The sequence below is a fragment of the Tachypleus tridentatus genome, chromosome 9 (genome assembly GCF_004210375.1).
Source record: "Tachypleus tridentatus isolate NWPU-2018 chromosome 9, ASM421037v1, whole genome shotgun sequence".
Taxonomy (NCBI): Eukaryota; Metazoa; Arthropoda; class Merostomata; order Xiphosura; family Limulidae; genus Tachypleus; species Tachypleus tridentatus.
This window is the reverse complement of record NC_134833.1, coordinates 138,125,430-138,142,052: the sequence shown is the minus strand read 5'-3', so window position 1 is coordinate 138,142,052 and position 16,623 is coordinate 138,125,430. Positions and strand designations below refer to the sequence as shown.

Genomic DNA, 16,623 nt, shown 5'->3' with positions numbered 1-16,623 from the left:
AAAAGTAATTGTACGACTGTCAAATGTAAATAGTTTACAAACAAAACAACAGATAGCGCCACTTACCCTTTAATATCGAAAGCCCTTGCGAGAAGACTTTGCAAAACTTCAAACGAAGTGATTTGAGGGTCCACGCTGAATTTCTTGAATTCTGGGGGCAACAAACCTTCACATTTCTAAAAAAAAAAAAAATAAAAATGATAATATTTGTCACGGATTTTCGACACACCAAATTTATTTTCACTGATTAATAATTATTAATTATCAATAATACTTTTTATTTAATCTAGAAGACTGCAAATACACAATATTGTAAAGGGACAGAAAAATCATACTTATGCGACGCTTTTATCACACATGGCAAAATCATTTGTTTTGTCAGTCCAATAATGCATACCGTAGACTTTAATCAATCCAAAATTATATTATTTTGTGCAAATAGCAAAAAATAATAATAATAACCGAGAAGTTCAACAAAATATTAAGCGATTTGTTACTTTAAACATTAAGGTTACTCTACGAGCCAAGTATACAGAAATAATTTCTTGCCGATTGAATTATGTTTTATTGTGTTCTGTGAATCACCCAGTAAATCACAACAATCCAACAGCTACATGCATATGGCATGTCCACGAATTATATGACTTATACTTAAAATAATACGGTTCAATGAGATCTGAATATTTATATAGAAGTTATGTAACACAACACGTCATATACAAGCAGGCTAGTGCTATGTCAAGATAATGAGAGAGTGAAAGAAACTGCTGCATGACTAGAAACACTAGATCATAGGTTCCACCCTATTTATTCACTCTGTTAACACGTACATTATTAGGTAGTTCTATGTGTTGGCCCATGTAAATTATACCTCATTTTAAAGTGACTCATTCTAGCAGGCAACAACACGTTTAAGTTGTAACATAAAAATTCAGAAAAATAAGAGCTAACCTACTGATGGAAACCATCCACAAAAAAATGAATGCCAATATTAAAGATCTTGTTTTTGCTTGTATTATACTTTTCCTTTTTCTGTTTTGTAATGTATATAGTTAAAAAATCAGAAATATTCATTTAAGTTTGAATACATAAAAAGGTCTATAAGAAAGTACTTCAGAAATAGTAATTATACGAAAGTTAAAAACCAAACTTTAACTATTTAAAGCAGTAGTCATCTATAGGTGACACGCACAATATTCAAATACTATAAAAATAATATGCAAGTTACAGGATGCATTTTAATTGTTTTATTATTTATTTTAATCTGTTATTATAAATACGGATCGTTACTAAACTGTGAGATTTTAAAATGAGATATTGCGAGACTCGGAATGAAAAGCACACAGCAATCTGATCACCATTGTAAACAGAAAATTCACGAATTCAGCTGGCCAAAGGATCTTGTGTGATTTAAAATGTTGGGATTGATCTGAAAGAATCGGTGTTCAGTGCAAGATATATAAATATTAATAAAGTTTAGGCACCACGAATAAAATACACTGACCGATTTATTCTTCATTAAATAAATTAGGGCTGAAACTAAAAACGATAATTCATAATGAAAAATAATAGATATGAAAATCACAGACAAAAACACAAGATAAATAATTCTCAGCTCTTTCAATCAAAATGTTTTTTGGTTTTTGAATTTCGCACAAAGCTACACAAGGGCTATCTGTGCTAGCCGTCCTTAATTTCGCAGTGTAAGACTAGAGGGATAGCAGCTAGTCATCACCATTCATCGCCAACTCTTGGGCTACTCTTTTACCAACAAATAGTGGGATTGATCGTTTCATTATAGCGCTTCAACGGCTGAAAAGGCGAGCATGTTTGGTACGACGGGGATTCAAACCCGCGACTCTCATATTACGAGTCGAACGCCTAAACCTACCTGGCGTGGCTGGCGTAGATCAAAATCTTAAGCTCTTCTCTGAAGCTAACCAAACACAAGCAAAAATAAAATAGCCTCACAACGAAGCAATGGTGGCCAACAAAACAAACATCACACAACAGCGTTAAAGAAGGATACTAACAGACTATTGAGCTCATGCTGTGAAGAATCCTGGTTGTCAACTATAAGTCAACAAAATTCAAATATACTGTTTCTATAAATGAAATAAACTATAGAGGATTTTAATTCTTAGTAGTTTCTCCCTACCATAAGTCTCCTTGACATCTAGCCATATTCTAATTCTTAGTAGTTTCTCCCTACCATAAGTCTCCTTGACATCTAGCCATATTCTAATTCTTAGTAGTTTCTCCCAACCATAAGTCTCCTTGACATCTAGCCATATTCTAATTCTTAGTAGTTTCTCTCTACCATAAGTCTCCTTGACATCTAGCCATATTTTAATTCTTAGTAGTTTCTCCCAACCATAAGTCTCTTTGACATCTAGCCTTATTCTAATTTTTAATAGTTTCTCTCTACCATAAGTCTCCTTGACATCTAGCCATATTTTAATTTTTAGGGCAAACATCAATTAAAAACATTGTCAGTTTTTGCTTAAATTAACCACAACATCCAGTTTCATTCGACACACTACATGCATACAAATCATCATACAGATCAGGTAACAATATTATCATAGTTTCACATACAACAATACAGATTGTGCTATATTAAAACACTTAACAACGGATGTGATGCACAACACTTATTAATCTTTCAAACGCAGACGTAATAACGACAATACACTATCCAGCACTATCAAACTTGGAATATTTATTATATAAATTAATTAAAAACAGTGTTGAATAAACACATGGTTAAAAGAAGAAATCCTAAAAATACTACAAACATCATATTTAATTATAAGTCCAGCATACAAGACATAAAATGAAACAAAACATGGATATAAAAAATGTTCCAGCAAGACAAATCTGAAGTGAAAAGATAAAAATAACTGAACTCACCAGAATTAACTGAAATTAAAACTAAAACTTTGAAGCATTATACCAACTAGTAAGAAATGAAAAACACGTATATTAAATAAACCAGTGTTATCACAAACAAAATCTATTATCAAAGCAAAGATCATGCATTTATTCTGAAATGAATTACTCAATAGCAGAGGAACAGATAATTAAATGAAGACAATATTTAAAGATTACTGATAGTAAAAATTAAGCTAAAATGAAGTAAAAATCCAGTTTACTTTCATATGTTGAGTAAGTTTCAACTTTGTTGTAGCATTAAAATGAGTCCTCAACCTTAATTCATCATTATCAATTCCAAACAATGTACAGATAGATACATTGTGCAAAAGCCATATTCACATGGTATGTAAGTAATATTTTTATACATAAAGAATTACTCCAAAATACAAGTCAAACATTATCAGTATACTCATGGTGATCAATCAGTCCAGCCTCTAGTCGATGTTCGGAGGTGTATTCCATATACATAGTTTTATGATATAAAAGTAATATCTTCATACATATAAACTTACCCTAAAGTAGAAGTAAAATGTTAACAGTATACACATGGTGATCAATCAATAAAGCTTCTACTCAATACAGGTAGGTGTATTTATATACATAGTTTTATGTGTGGATGTGAGAGTGGTAGTTGGTTAAACACAAAGCTACACATTGCACTATATGTGTGTGATTCACTCCACAGAGGCATTAAAACTCAATTTTTAACATTATAAACCTCCTAATTTACTGATGACTCAATAATGAAAGGGATTATTTTTAAAGTTTCTCTTTTTGTGAACATTAGGCTTAAAAGTTTATTTGATGTATACACAGGTAGCATTACTAGACATTTCACAGAAATAGTCCTGGATTTTTATCAAACACTACTTTTTAATGACAAACATAACTCACAAAAGCTATAGCAACCATGTTATTTGGTTTCTTAAGATTAAAGCAATTACTAAAAAAAAGATAAAAGATTTCAACAAAGTGTTCATACATCAAATTAATTATCTTGTAATTCTTATTATAAGATATGCATATATTTATGATGTCACAAGTCAAAATGGCTAACACCTGGAAAATGAAACTTGTATAAAAAATTGTTTGACATAAGGTTTACTCTTTGTGACTACGTTCAACAACTTTTATAATAGAAAAATTTGGGTTCACAAGTTACCTTGATTTTTGTCTAAAAGCAAAATTTCTGTGTGTACATGATTTAGTTTTTGTTCTTGGTGATTCTCTTGTCTGCACAAATGTAGCATCAGTGATCAAACATTGTGAGAACCAATACTCAATATGGCATAAGGAACACAGATGTAAAACAGACTTATAGACATGGATTTCTTCTTGCTGTAGTTACTACACTATAACTTGTCTCAAAATGTGTTTGATATAGAATATAATCAATACAGATTCCTGGTAAGTTAGAAACTTCACAACCTCTCAACTGTTCTTTTCATTCTTGCAATAATTTCTCTATAAGTACCAGACAACATGAAGAGAAAGCAAAGTAACAAAGATAATTAAAAAATTGGGAATTTAAAAACCTGCAAATGATGGTTGTAAAAAGTAAGGCTGGAAATACTGTAGACATTATGAACTCAAAATACAAACCCATATTTCGGCTCCATGCTGTTATACAGAATTACATTTGGTGGAGTGAGACAAGAATTTGTAGTTTGTGTGAACGATGTCTACATTATCTTGTCTTGTTTCCTTCCTTTTTTTTTAATAATCCCTACTTGTAGGTTTTTTAAATTACTGCTTTTTTAATTCTGAACTATGGACAAAGTATTACTTGATATGGTGGATAACTTTATATGTTATAATGATAATAATATAGTAACTAGCTAGTTGATATGGTCCATGATGATTTACTGTAGCTACTGACTATTTGGTTACATTAATTTCAGACAGAAAATGTTAAACTGCAGCTGGAGATTTGTCTGGGAATAAAGTGAGCATTTATAGTTTATACATAACTAAATTCTACATATATAATGCATAGCAATGGTCAAACATATGTCGAGATTAAGACACAATACCACAAAGCGTGTATAAGATTCTAACCAAAGAAAAACAGCATTTTCAAATAAAACATGTCTAAACCACTGTTTTAAATAAACCTCTGTGTCTTTTAAAGTAATTATTCCATGAAAGTGTGTAATAAAATTTAATATTATGTTTACTGTTATTTTTTTACTTTTTTTTTACTTTTTCAATTTATACATAATATAGAGGTTGGCTCCCTAAAAAAACTGACTGTATAATGAACAAAGCATTGAGTGTACACACCTTATAGTCATCTGATGTTCCTCTACTACTGATTGGTAATTCCTGTTTCAACCTGTATTTAACCTTTTTAAAGGAACACCAAATATCTGTATGAAAGCTAACTTCTAGGGGTAATTATAACATCATTCACATTGGAATTATGGTTTTTTAGCTCATGTAAAACTACCTACAGTGCATCTCTCCTAGATGGAAGTTATGTAAATTCACATGAAAAGTTATCTTAGAACATGAAAAGTTGCTTCCCTTACACGTAATTATAAAAAATAAAAACTGCAAATTACAAAATATGAAACCACAAATTTTTATCTATCTTCCCATGGACCAGTTAAACCTCCATACCAAATCTGGAGAAGATCCATCAACAGGTGACAAAGTAATGGCAAAAACCACAAAAATGCCCATCAAAGCTGTAAAATGCAAAACTGGAAATTTATATGCACTACCACAAGAACCTAATATCAATTTTGGTGAAGAACCATACACACACATGTGAAGTAGTAAAATAGTCATACAACAGATAAAAGAGTGCTATTTATATCACTATAGAATAAACAAAGTAACTTTACAATATCCCTACAACCTTCTGAGAACCTTATTTAGTATTCTACAAAAGTTCAGGTGTAATATACCAAGTCATTTTTGTTGTAAGCTGGCAAGAGAATAATAATAATTACAATCTATCAAAAAATACAAATGGACCATTTTGAGCAGATGTTATTTTCCTTGTAAGTCTAATATGCACTTTGTTTTTTGCATTTTGATTCATGTACAGTTTGAGCAGTTAATAATAAAGGTGGTACAAGATTATACTCTAATGTTTTCTGTTACAGATAACAATAAAAATAAAATTCATTTATAAGTAAAAACCTTTAAAAAACTCTCAAAAATATTATATTTCTACCCTTATTCTTAATACTTCTGAAAAGGTGTATCAGATAATATTGAAATCTATTCACTGACTTCTGATAGTGCAATAACAACAAGTTTTACCACTGTATTCAAGCCAATTACTTCCTAACATATGATATTTTTGCAAGAATTCTATCTTCAGCAAGCAATTAATCAATGACAGGGCTACCTAAAGCGATGGCATTGTAAATATGTACTCTTAACAAAGTACAAAATTAACAGTACCTAAATGCTCCTAACACTTGCACTGAGTATGTAAAAATTTAAAAGGATGCTCCCTGTTATGAAAAATATCATGACAATAATCTCACAACAGATAAAACCAACAATCCCTGTTATGAAAAATATCATGGCAATAATCTCACAACAGATAAAACCAACATTTTTATTTTAAGCCAGTCTAAATAGGAGTACACTGAGAATATAAATCAATATTTTGCACTTTCATACAACAAATTTTTATTCTATGACCCAAAAGTACTACAAATGCAGTTTCATTTGGTTATATTGTCTACTGTCTTATACATAATTTGACTGATTACTGCTAAACTGCAAAATAAACTGTGTTCATTCAGGAACTGAATCCATGCAAGTCACAGACAGAATATACGTGTATATAGTTTAACTCCAAATTGAGTTTGAGTTAAAATAACCAATTATATAATTAATCAGAGGTTTGGATTTGCTGTTTTTTAATGCAGTCCTTCCTTTTGAATTAACTTGTTTAACTTCATTAAAATAAGTTTCACCAAAATATATATGGTTATTATCAATATTCCACTGTGCATGTAACCACTAGAACTCATAGCTTGATGGACTGAGTTTTTAAAGGATAACATAATGCTCAATCCATCTGGATTGGTTGGTTGTTTAGCATTTATTGGTGCAAAGCAACTGGACTATCTCTGCCAAACAGCCAGTAAAAAAGTAAAATCATTAAAATATGTAAAAAGTTCTCATGATAAAACAAACCATGATCCAATTTTGAAATTAAAATCTTAGAGTTAAAAAGACCAATGTCCTTAAAAATTTAAAAAAACACATCTGGAGTGGAGAGTGTCACCACTGCCAATGATACTGTCCAAAGTCAAAGGAAAGCCCATGCTAAAAAAATATGTTTAAAATGGTGCCGTCACTCTCAATCATAATGATGGCATGACAGTAAAATGTGGGCTATTGTGACCTGAGCACCACACAGACCACACATTGGTGCATCAGTACCAGATAAAAGAAAGAGATGAGTTAAAAAACTGTGACAAATGCATAGCCTAGCCAAAACAACTTCCTCCTTCTGATCTTTACAGAAGTAAGATGTCCAAAGAGCAACAGAAGATTTGATCTGCAAAAGCTTGCTATCATGTCGCTCACTCCAAGTCAACTACCAACTGGTGCAGAGCCGAGACTTGAATACAGGACAATAGTCCATGTATGGGACACACACAGCAGTAATAGTACCAGAGTAGACAGATTTGGCTGTGATGTCAGTGAGCTAGTTCCCCGTAAGTACCAGCAGGGCTTAGTATCCAGAAACTCTGGATAGAAGATGATAGAGAAATGGGCCAGTTGGTTTTCAGTATTGACGGGAACAGAATGAGAACTATCATGAAGTGATTCCAAGGCCAACAAAGAACTAAGTGAGTCAAAATAAATAGTACAGTTTGTGTACTGCATAGCTTCTATAAGATCCAAGGCATGAGAAATAGTGTACAATTTGGCAGTGAATACAGGAACTGCAGAGGAGATTCTCTGTGCAACACCTGAATTTGAACCATCCGTATAAATGGAAATGGAAGGATAGTTTGAAAGTGTTTGGCAAATAGAAGGTGATGCTTGCAATCAGGAATATTCACCTTCTTCACATGACTCAAAGAAAGATCACATTTGAAGATAAGTAGCCATGGTGGGATGGACTGATCAGTAAATACAGATATATTATTCAAGGGCAGACCCAATTCATCCAACTGCACCTGGATATGAAAGCAATGAATTTGAACCATCCGTATAAATGGAAATGGAAGGATAGTTATGTCTGAAAAATCATGAATATTCCCACTGACTCAAAGAAAATCACATTTGACCATGGTGGGATGGGCTGATCAGTAAATACAGATATATTATTCAAGTGCAGACCTAATTCATCAATGATAAACTGTTTATTCTGAAAAATCATGGCCCACTGAGGAAGGAAAACACAACCCCAGGTGAGATATTGTGGTAAGGATCAATGTTTTGAAGCATATGGTAAAGACAGTTGCAAACAGCTAAGGTATAGAGGAGGTTTGCAAGACTCAGTGTACAAACTCTGGACTAGAGAAGTCTAGAAGGCCCTTGTGCAGAACTAAAGCCCCTGATGGTGTACATGGTTCAAGATTTTCTACAGCAAAGTCATGGCAGACCCATAGGCCAGAGACCCATAGTCCAGTTTTGATCGAAAAAGGGCATAATAGATGTTTAGCATTGAACATTGATCTACTCCCCAACAGGTGGAAGAGGGAACATGGAAGATGTTTAATGTTCTTGTATAGCTACTTTACGTGTAGAATAAAGGTAAGCTTACGGTCAAAGATAAGCCCCTAGAACTTTGCCTCAGGGACCACAGGAATCAAGACTTCTCCAAGAAGGAGATTAGAATCCAGGTGAATATCCCATTGGCAGCAGAAGTGCATGCAAATGGTTTTAGAGCAAGAAAAGGTAAAACCATATGCTGTGGTCAACTTCAGAAGGCAAATGAGGGCAGTCTGTAACTGTTTTCAATAAACCTCATGCTCAATGACTGACACAAAATGTGGAAGTTTTTGACAAAGAGACTGTTTGCAACTGTAGGGGGAGTTGTACACTGATGGCATTAATATTTGTAATAAAAAGTGTAACACTCAAGACACAGCCATGAGAAACTCCAAGTGCCTGTGGGAAAGAACAGGAAAATGTCGAACCCACATGAACTTAGAATCAGTGGTTCAGTAAAAAAAATGTTTAATAAAAATGGGTAAATGGACACACAAGATGCCACACCTCCATATTGTATCATAAGCTTTCTCAATGTCAAAAAATACAGAAACAAGATGTTGTCACTTGAGAAAGACTTCCCTGATTGCTGTTTCAAGTCAAATCAGGAGATCCATGGTGGAGCACTGTTGTTGGAACCCACAGAGCACGTGAGAGAAGGTTGTTTAATTTGAGGAACCAAAGAAGATGAGTATTAACTATCCTCTCTAAGATCTTAGAGATAACACATCAAATCAATTGGACAGTAGTTTAATGGAATCTTGGGATCCTTCCCAGGCTTAGGAAAAGGGAGTGCAATAGCATGGCACCAAGCATCAGGAAAGACATTCTCCTGCCAGATTCAGTTAAAAACAATCACAAGAATAGCAGGAGAGAAATGGCACAGCATCTCGTAATAAATGTCATTGGGTCTGACTGATGTATTGCCACACCAATGAAGAGCAATCTTGAGTTTCACCAGCATAAAGAAGTGTTTACAGTCATAGAAACAATCAGCCTGAAAGAAAAAAAGCAATTGCTTTGCCTGTGTCTTGATGGTTAAAAAGATGGAGGATGAAGCAGAAATGCTAAATGCATGAAAAGAGCTTTTGCCAAGAGTATTGGCAATGCCCTAGGCATCAGCAACTTCCTGGCCATCAGAGTGCAAGATCAAAAGGGGTCAGAAGTATACTGTCAACTAACCTTTTGAATATTGTCCCATATGACTTTTGAAACTGGTGGTAGAAGCAACGCTAGAGGTGTGTTTAATCCAAAATTCCTTCTGGCTTTAACGTCTGACTTGCCGAGCACATGCATGGGACCACTGAAATGCAGTGCAGCTTAAAAGTGCGAGATACCCATTTGTGAGCTTTCCTTGCCATATGACAAGCAGGTAGGATTCTACCAAGGAAGAGAATACTATGAGAAACATGGCAAGATTTTAGAAATACACTGAGCAATTGCCTGGACAATACAGTCAGTCACTGTTGCCATGCAGACAACTATCAGTGACTTACAGACAATGTCAGAATCAAGTTCTAAAAGAGTGGTGAAAAAGGGCCAGTTCACCTCAGCCAACTTCTATCGAGACACGAGAGTCAGGTGGTATCGACCACAGCCAGTCTCTCTCAAAATGAAAGGAAAATGATCACTGCCACCATGGGTTACTATCAACCCTCCAACACTTGGAGAAAAGACAAGGGGAGCAGATAGAAAGATCAATAGGAGTAGAAGACTGACTAGGTGCATGAAAATAAGTATAAGAACCACTACTGAAGAGAGAAAGGTTGTGATCCAAAAGCATATACCTTATGGAATGACCCCTCCCATCAATATCAGAACCATGCCAGATGGGATTATGTCCATAAAAATCTGCCAGGATTAAAAAGGAAGACAGTAACTGCTCAATGAAAGCATCAAGATATGACTAATCATAGGTCTCTTCAGGAGTCAGGTAGAGAGAATAAACAGTGATTATATGACTCATGGAAGCACAGATGGCTATAGCTTCCAAGGGTGTATTATGAAGCAAAGACAAAGTGGGCAATTGCTGATCAACCAGCAGTGCCATTTCACCATGCACTCAGCCATTACACAACCTGTAATTGTCATTTCTGTACAAAGAAAACTGCCAATGGGTGACTGTATTGGCAAGTTTCAGAAAAGTTTCCTATAAAGAGACTTACACAAGATGGTAAGAATCAATCAAATCCTTAATGTTGCCTATATTTGAACCAAAACCCTGATAGTTCCACTGGATCAGAGTGACTATTTTTATTTACATGGAGAAGAATGTGACAGGAAAGTCCTTCTGTTTTCAACCACGTTTTCTTTCTTTACTGGATGAGGGTCTATCGACCTCCATGGATCCTGCCCTGGGTCAAGTAGGCAGGTCTCTGTCTGTGGACAAAAATTCCAAGGATTGAGGGCATGAATGAATGGTTATGTTACTTCTTAGGGCTACAGAAGAGGATGTACCCAAGGAAGCACTCAAAGCCAAAGGAAGTGGAACTGGGCAGAGATGGAAGTAAACATAGGTTTATCAACTCTTTTAATCATGGAGGGCAAACAATTCTTCAGATGTTTTGCAAACAACTCTGCTGGAGGCATGGAAAGATCTTTCTGCACTCCTGCTGTAACAGTAGAATTGGGGACAATAATTTCTAAGCCTCTGGGTAGGAGATATTATTTGTAGTATTCAAGCATTGCACATCTCACTCCTCCACCCACTTAGGGCAAGAAAGATGAGAGGGGTAAGGATCACTACAGTTAACACAGCATGGTTCTAGTCTGCATTCATAAACATTGTGGTCTTTGCCACCACAACATGCACATTAAAGAACCACAATATGATGTTTTTGAGTGATTGAACCATTGTCACCCGGAAAAATCTGAGAGGGTTTGGAATGTGTGGCTATACCTTACAGTTCAGATAACCTGCTCTGGCTGTGGCAGGAGGACATAGTGATGTAAATGTCTATCACAACATTAGAAGGCACCATAATTCTGTCTTTACAAGTGGAGTTTTGGCCCACCACAGAAATGCTTTGGCTGCAGAAACCAGCAAGGATCTCTGACTCAGGAATGTTTTTAAATCCCTCTTAAGTATAACTCCTTTGAAAGAATTCAAAGTTGTATTGGGAGTAACATCAATGGATTTTTCCCCAATGGCCTTCAATTTCAAGAGAAGTTTAGTATGTTGTGGTGAAGATATTTCCACCAAAATGTCTCCAGAATGCAATTTCTTTACTGACTTAAGGGAGCCAGCAAGCCCCTTTAATCCCTTTTGAATGAAAAAGGGACACATCTGCCCTAAGAATTTCTCAGATAAGGAAGGGATAATTAGAAATTGAGGTATAGAAGCTGACTGTGATTTTAACTGTATAACAGTCTTCATGTGTGGTCATTTTCTGATAATCTGTTTTTTCAATTTTTATTTATTTTTTTCACAAATTGGAATATCCATAATAAAGATGCTACATTTCAGTGCCTACTGACTCCACCCACCATAGAGCCCCTGTGAGAAGAGACACTACAATGCCAAACAAGGACACTGCAGCAACACCAGGGTTTTGTAAGCACTATACCCGAACACCAATATCAGACACAATGTCCACACAATATCAGTTAAGAATGTCCAACACTGGCATTCGGTTGACCCTAACTCAAGTGGACCAACCGACTAATGCTGGAGGGCCACCCAAAGGCTGCCTGTCCACAGGAATTCAAGATCAAAATGGTATGTTGAAGTTGGAAACCTCAACCACCAGGATCCTCTCCTCCCCTTCATGAGTCACCACAAATAGCAAACACATGGGTGGATGTTTAGATCCCAGAGGAGGTGAACTGAAAGTACAGAACCATCCCTCACAACACAAATCCACGTCAAGGAGTCCATCTGGATCTGAAAGGCTTATATACCACCAACATGTTTAAAGCCAAATCCAATTTTCTCTTCAAAATAACTTCCTTTCACTCTTTTGTCATATATTCTTTATGTTATTTAGTTGTTGTTTTTTTCTTAACAAGAATTTCAGCTAGTCAGCATTGTCTTGCAAATGCATAGAAATATCTGCAGTTGGCAGCAGCCATCTCTTTCAAGCATTAAAAAGTCTAGAGAACTAGTGTACTGCTGCTTTATTGCATAATATGTCATCATTAGACATGTCCAGTGGTAATTCCATTTGTAAATGTAGTTTGGTCCAAGATCATAAATTTGAAAAATGTACATGTTACAGCCTGAGTGACTTATTAAGTCATACAGTTAAGATAAAGGATGAAAAGATGATAAAAAAACATTTTTCACACCCAGTGCATGAAACACACTCAACATACTGCTGACTGCTAAAGTTTATTCATTGTTCTTGATTTCCTCTTGTGCTCCAAAATAAGATTCATTCTTCCTTGAACTTATCAGTACCAATCTTGTAAAATAATCACAAGATTATAAATATTAATTTCCCCGAGAATCCTGGGGATATTTTGTGTAATGATTGTCTTCTTCATAACATAAACAAGGTGAAGGTATGAAGTCAGAAAATCAATTTTGGCTGATTAGTTGTATTGCATCATACTTCTTAGAGTCCTCCACTTCCTGAAATGGTTACAGACACCTTGGGACCACAGGTTATAATTATGGTAAAGGATTCCCATGACTTTAATTATTCATGCAATTTAACACATGTTGCAAATTTCTCTGCTGTATTAACTTCCATTTACAAAAACTAGGCTTTAGTCTCCTCTTGAACAAGATATATTTGAACACTCCTGAAACTCCATCATCATACTTAGTATCCATGAATCAATACAATTATCACTGTTCAAGTGATCTGACACTACTGCAATAGTAAGTAGCTTATGCAATATCCTGAGTCAGGACATCTTAGAAATGAAAAGGTCATGAGAGAATCTATTTGCATTTCCATAAGACTGGCCCAACCTGCAGACACAGTTAAAAGAAGCTTTTCCAATGTTCTTATCTATCATGTAGTTATACCTGCTGGTCTTTAAACAAAAAAAAACACTCCAGTGATAAATTATTACATTTATACTTTCTCCCACATAATTAGTGGTGGTGGAAGTGCTAGACAAATGCTACTACTGAAAGCCATTTTTTTCTTTAACCTACACCAATGGCATTCAGTGAAAGTTAGCCTTCAATTATAACATGCTCACCCTGCATTTGCAACAACACTGACCTAAATTCCACTGTCACTGACAACGGAATCAAGAAAGCTTGGAATGTCTTACCTCAGATAAACTAAAACCAGTATATCAACTATTGTATATCTTAGCAACTAGAATGACTGTTTACAGTTCTCAATCCATCTAAAATGTGTATCAGCCTTTCCATGCACTTGAATGAGGACACATTTTCCTGCCTTTAATTTCAGAACTACTTTCCTTACAGACTGTAATGTTATTCTCAGATTTTCAGCTACAGTGTGAGATGTGCATACTTTAGTGAATATTTTATAGTTTCATCAAAGCTGTATTGTAGGCTGCTTTAGAGAATAACTTTTACAAGACATCCAAACAGATTACTATTTGTAAGGACAATGTCTGCATTTAATGGCCCTGCATATGTTGAACAAATTATAACATCTACAGAAATATATGATAAGCTTATTTATTCTCTTCCAGATCTGTGGCTAAGCATCTAACTTGGTGGACAGACATGTACACATGGTCCATTTTCTTCTGTTTCCTAACTGATTAACATTGGGATGATGTGGGTGCTGCAATGTTATCTGTGATAAAACATCACCAAGCTCTGTGTATGTGTAGCAGGCATATTTTCTGTTTTCCTTTTTGAAACTGAAATGGATGTTTCTCATTCCTCATTATGATCACAGCTAGAATAGATAGTTCAAAAGATCCTTAACAACCAGCTGTCAGGCCTCTAGTTTATACCAAATCATCATTACCAGACTTACTAAAGTGATGCCATCTGCTGAGTTTTTCAGCACTTCACTGTGCAGTGCAGATGCAAGTGAGGTCCTTGTTCCTCGCATAGTTACTGCAGGAACTACTACAGGTTTTTGATACTTTTGAACAACTTGGCTGAAGTTACTACTTTAAACCTTGTTCTTACCAACACAACTCCAGTTAGAGATCTAACTTCCCAAATGTTCAAGTTATATTTTACAGACTTACAAGAAATCCCTCCACCATCAGAATATTCCTATGATCATTAGTTCTGTGTAACTTTGTCACCATTACACAGTCCTTTTACATTTAACATGGCAATCTGGGAAATTTCTATAGCATTTGAAAGTAGGTATGTATATAATTCTTTACTGTATTAACCATTCTTCTAAAACAGCTATTTAATGCTGAATAAAAAAGGCTTCTGTTATTATTAATGTAATGATATTAGAGCAGTCTAAGTAGACAATAAAAAGTCAGCATGCCTCATGTACTAGAAATTGGTAGTGTGGCATGTCTGACAAGATTTATTGATAAATAATCCAAAACTATACTAAGCTTGCATAAACATTCAAAATAAATGTTTGCTAGTATTCCTTATGTGACTTAAAGAAACTTTTCAATTTTAAAGGCGTACGTATATGATGTGAAAAACTTTGTTGGCAACTTAGATGTTACTAATTTACCAGTGGAACACATGCTTATCCTGACGAAGGTTGACTGGTTCTAACACTAATATGTAATTCTTTTTTCTTTAGTGTTTTTAACCACTTCAAATCTTCATACTTTATCATGCTATAGCTAATTTTTTGTGTGAATAATCCAATACTGAAATATCAATTATCAGAAAATAACTAGATTTACTATTTATTGCTATATTAACAACATAACTAGTCTCAGTTGAAATTCATCAATAATCAGTCCTTTTGCACATAATCACATTTATTTAAATACCTACATTATTGGCTGCTGCAAGTATGTGCACTATTTAGGTAGATGCTTGATATTATGCTTATTTTATAAACAATACCTACACACACACACACAGGTGGGTGTACGTAAAATGTGTACTATCTGAATGATTATTAAATAACATGGAACATAATCAGACCAAATGTTTGCACAACACTGATTTTTTTTTTTACACATTAATCTTTAAAAACTCAACAACACCCAAAAATCTCTAAACCACTAATAAATGTTGCTACTCTTCATGAAATACGAAGTGGCACTTTTGGTTGCCAGAGCTTAAGGAAGTCATAGTACAGGTAGAAAAATACAGAGCCTTTTTAACAACTATGTTGCTCAAGCAATACATTTGTTTATGTTTAAAACCACAAAAAGAGTATAAAAATTCTACACAAAATAAAATACTGACCACGTTATGTTACTCGTACTTAAAACCTATGTTATATATTATTGAAATAAACATGTATCTATTATTTTGTGAGTGACCCTCTACAAAATAACCAAACACTCTTCAATAGTTTTTCACATCCTGCAAAATTCTTCTGGCATATATAATATTATGTTATTGTCTCTTTCTCTCTAGAATGAGGTGAGAAACAGCTAATTCTGGAAATGTTCTTTCTGAAGGATTTTTATCCCGAGTCTGATCAAGTACACAAGTTGTACTCCTGATGACTGAAGGAACACACACTGAAGAATTGCAGAAAATTACTTTATACTTCATTTCCAATAGTATCACAGGTTAAATCACAATAAATTAGGTTTGGTTTAAATAGCAACATTTTGTTGCTTTTTTCAATCATTTCATATTTTTAAACAACCACCCAGTATTCTTTCAGGTTTACAAATAAATAATTCTCTGCTTATTTATTTAAAATATTATAGGATAATATATTCATATAATTTTTGTTAAAATAGCATTATCTAAATAAAATTATTGAATCTGTTAATAGTAGCAACACTAGCTTTGCTCAGTCTGTTAAAAATAACAGATTAGAGTTTAGTAAAAGCCATTTTAAGATCTTGCTCTTCCTTCGGCAAGCTTTGTTCACCAACCTCTAATAAAAGAAAAACAGCAACAGATTATGGGAGCCTAAGCTTGTAACACTGGAA

At 34.4% G+C, this 16,623-nt stretch overlaps 1 protein-coding gene across 1 annotated transcript in view; it reads right to left on the bottom strand.

Moving 5' to 3' along the window:
- LOC143226481 (TBC1 domain family member 25-like) overlaps nt 1-16,623 on the bottom strand; it is a 57,235-nt gene that overhangs the window by 22,784 nt on the left and 17,828 nt on the right. Inside the window, 1 exon segment of the mRNA XM_076457502.1 lies at nt 67-176. Within this exon segment, the coding sequence (XP_076313617.1) occupies nt 67-176 (110 nt within the window).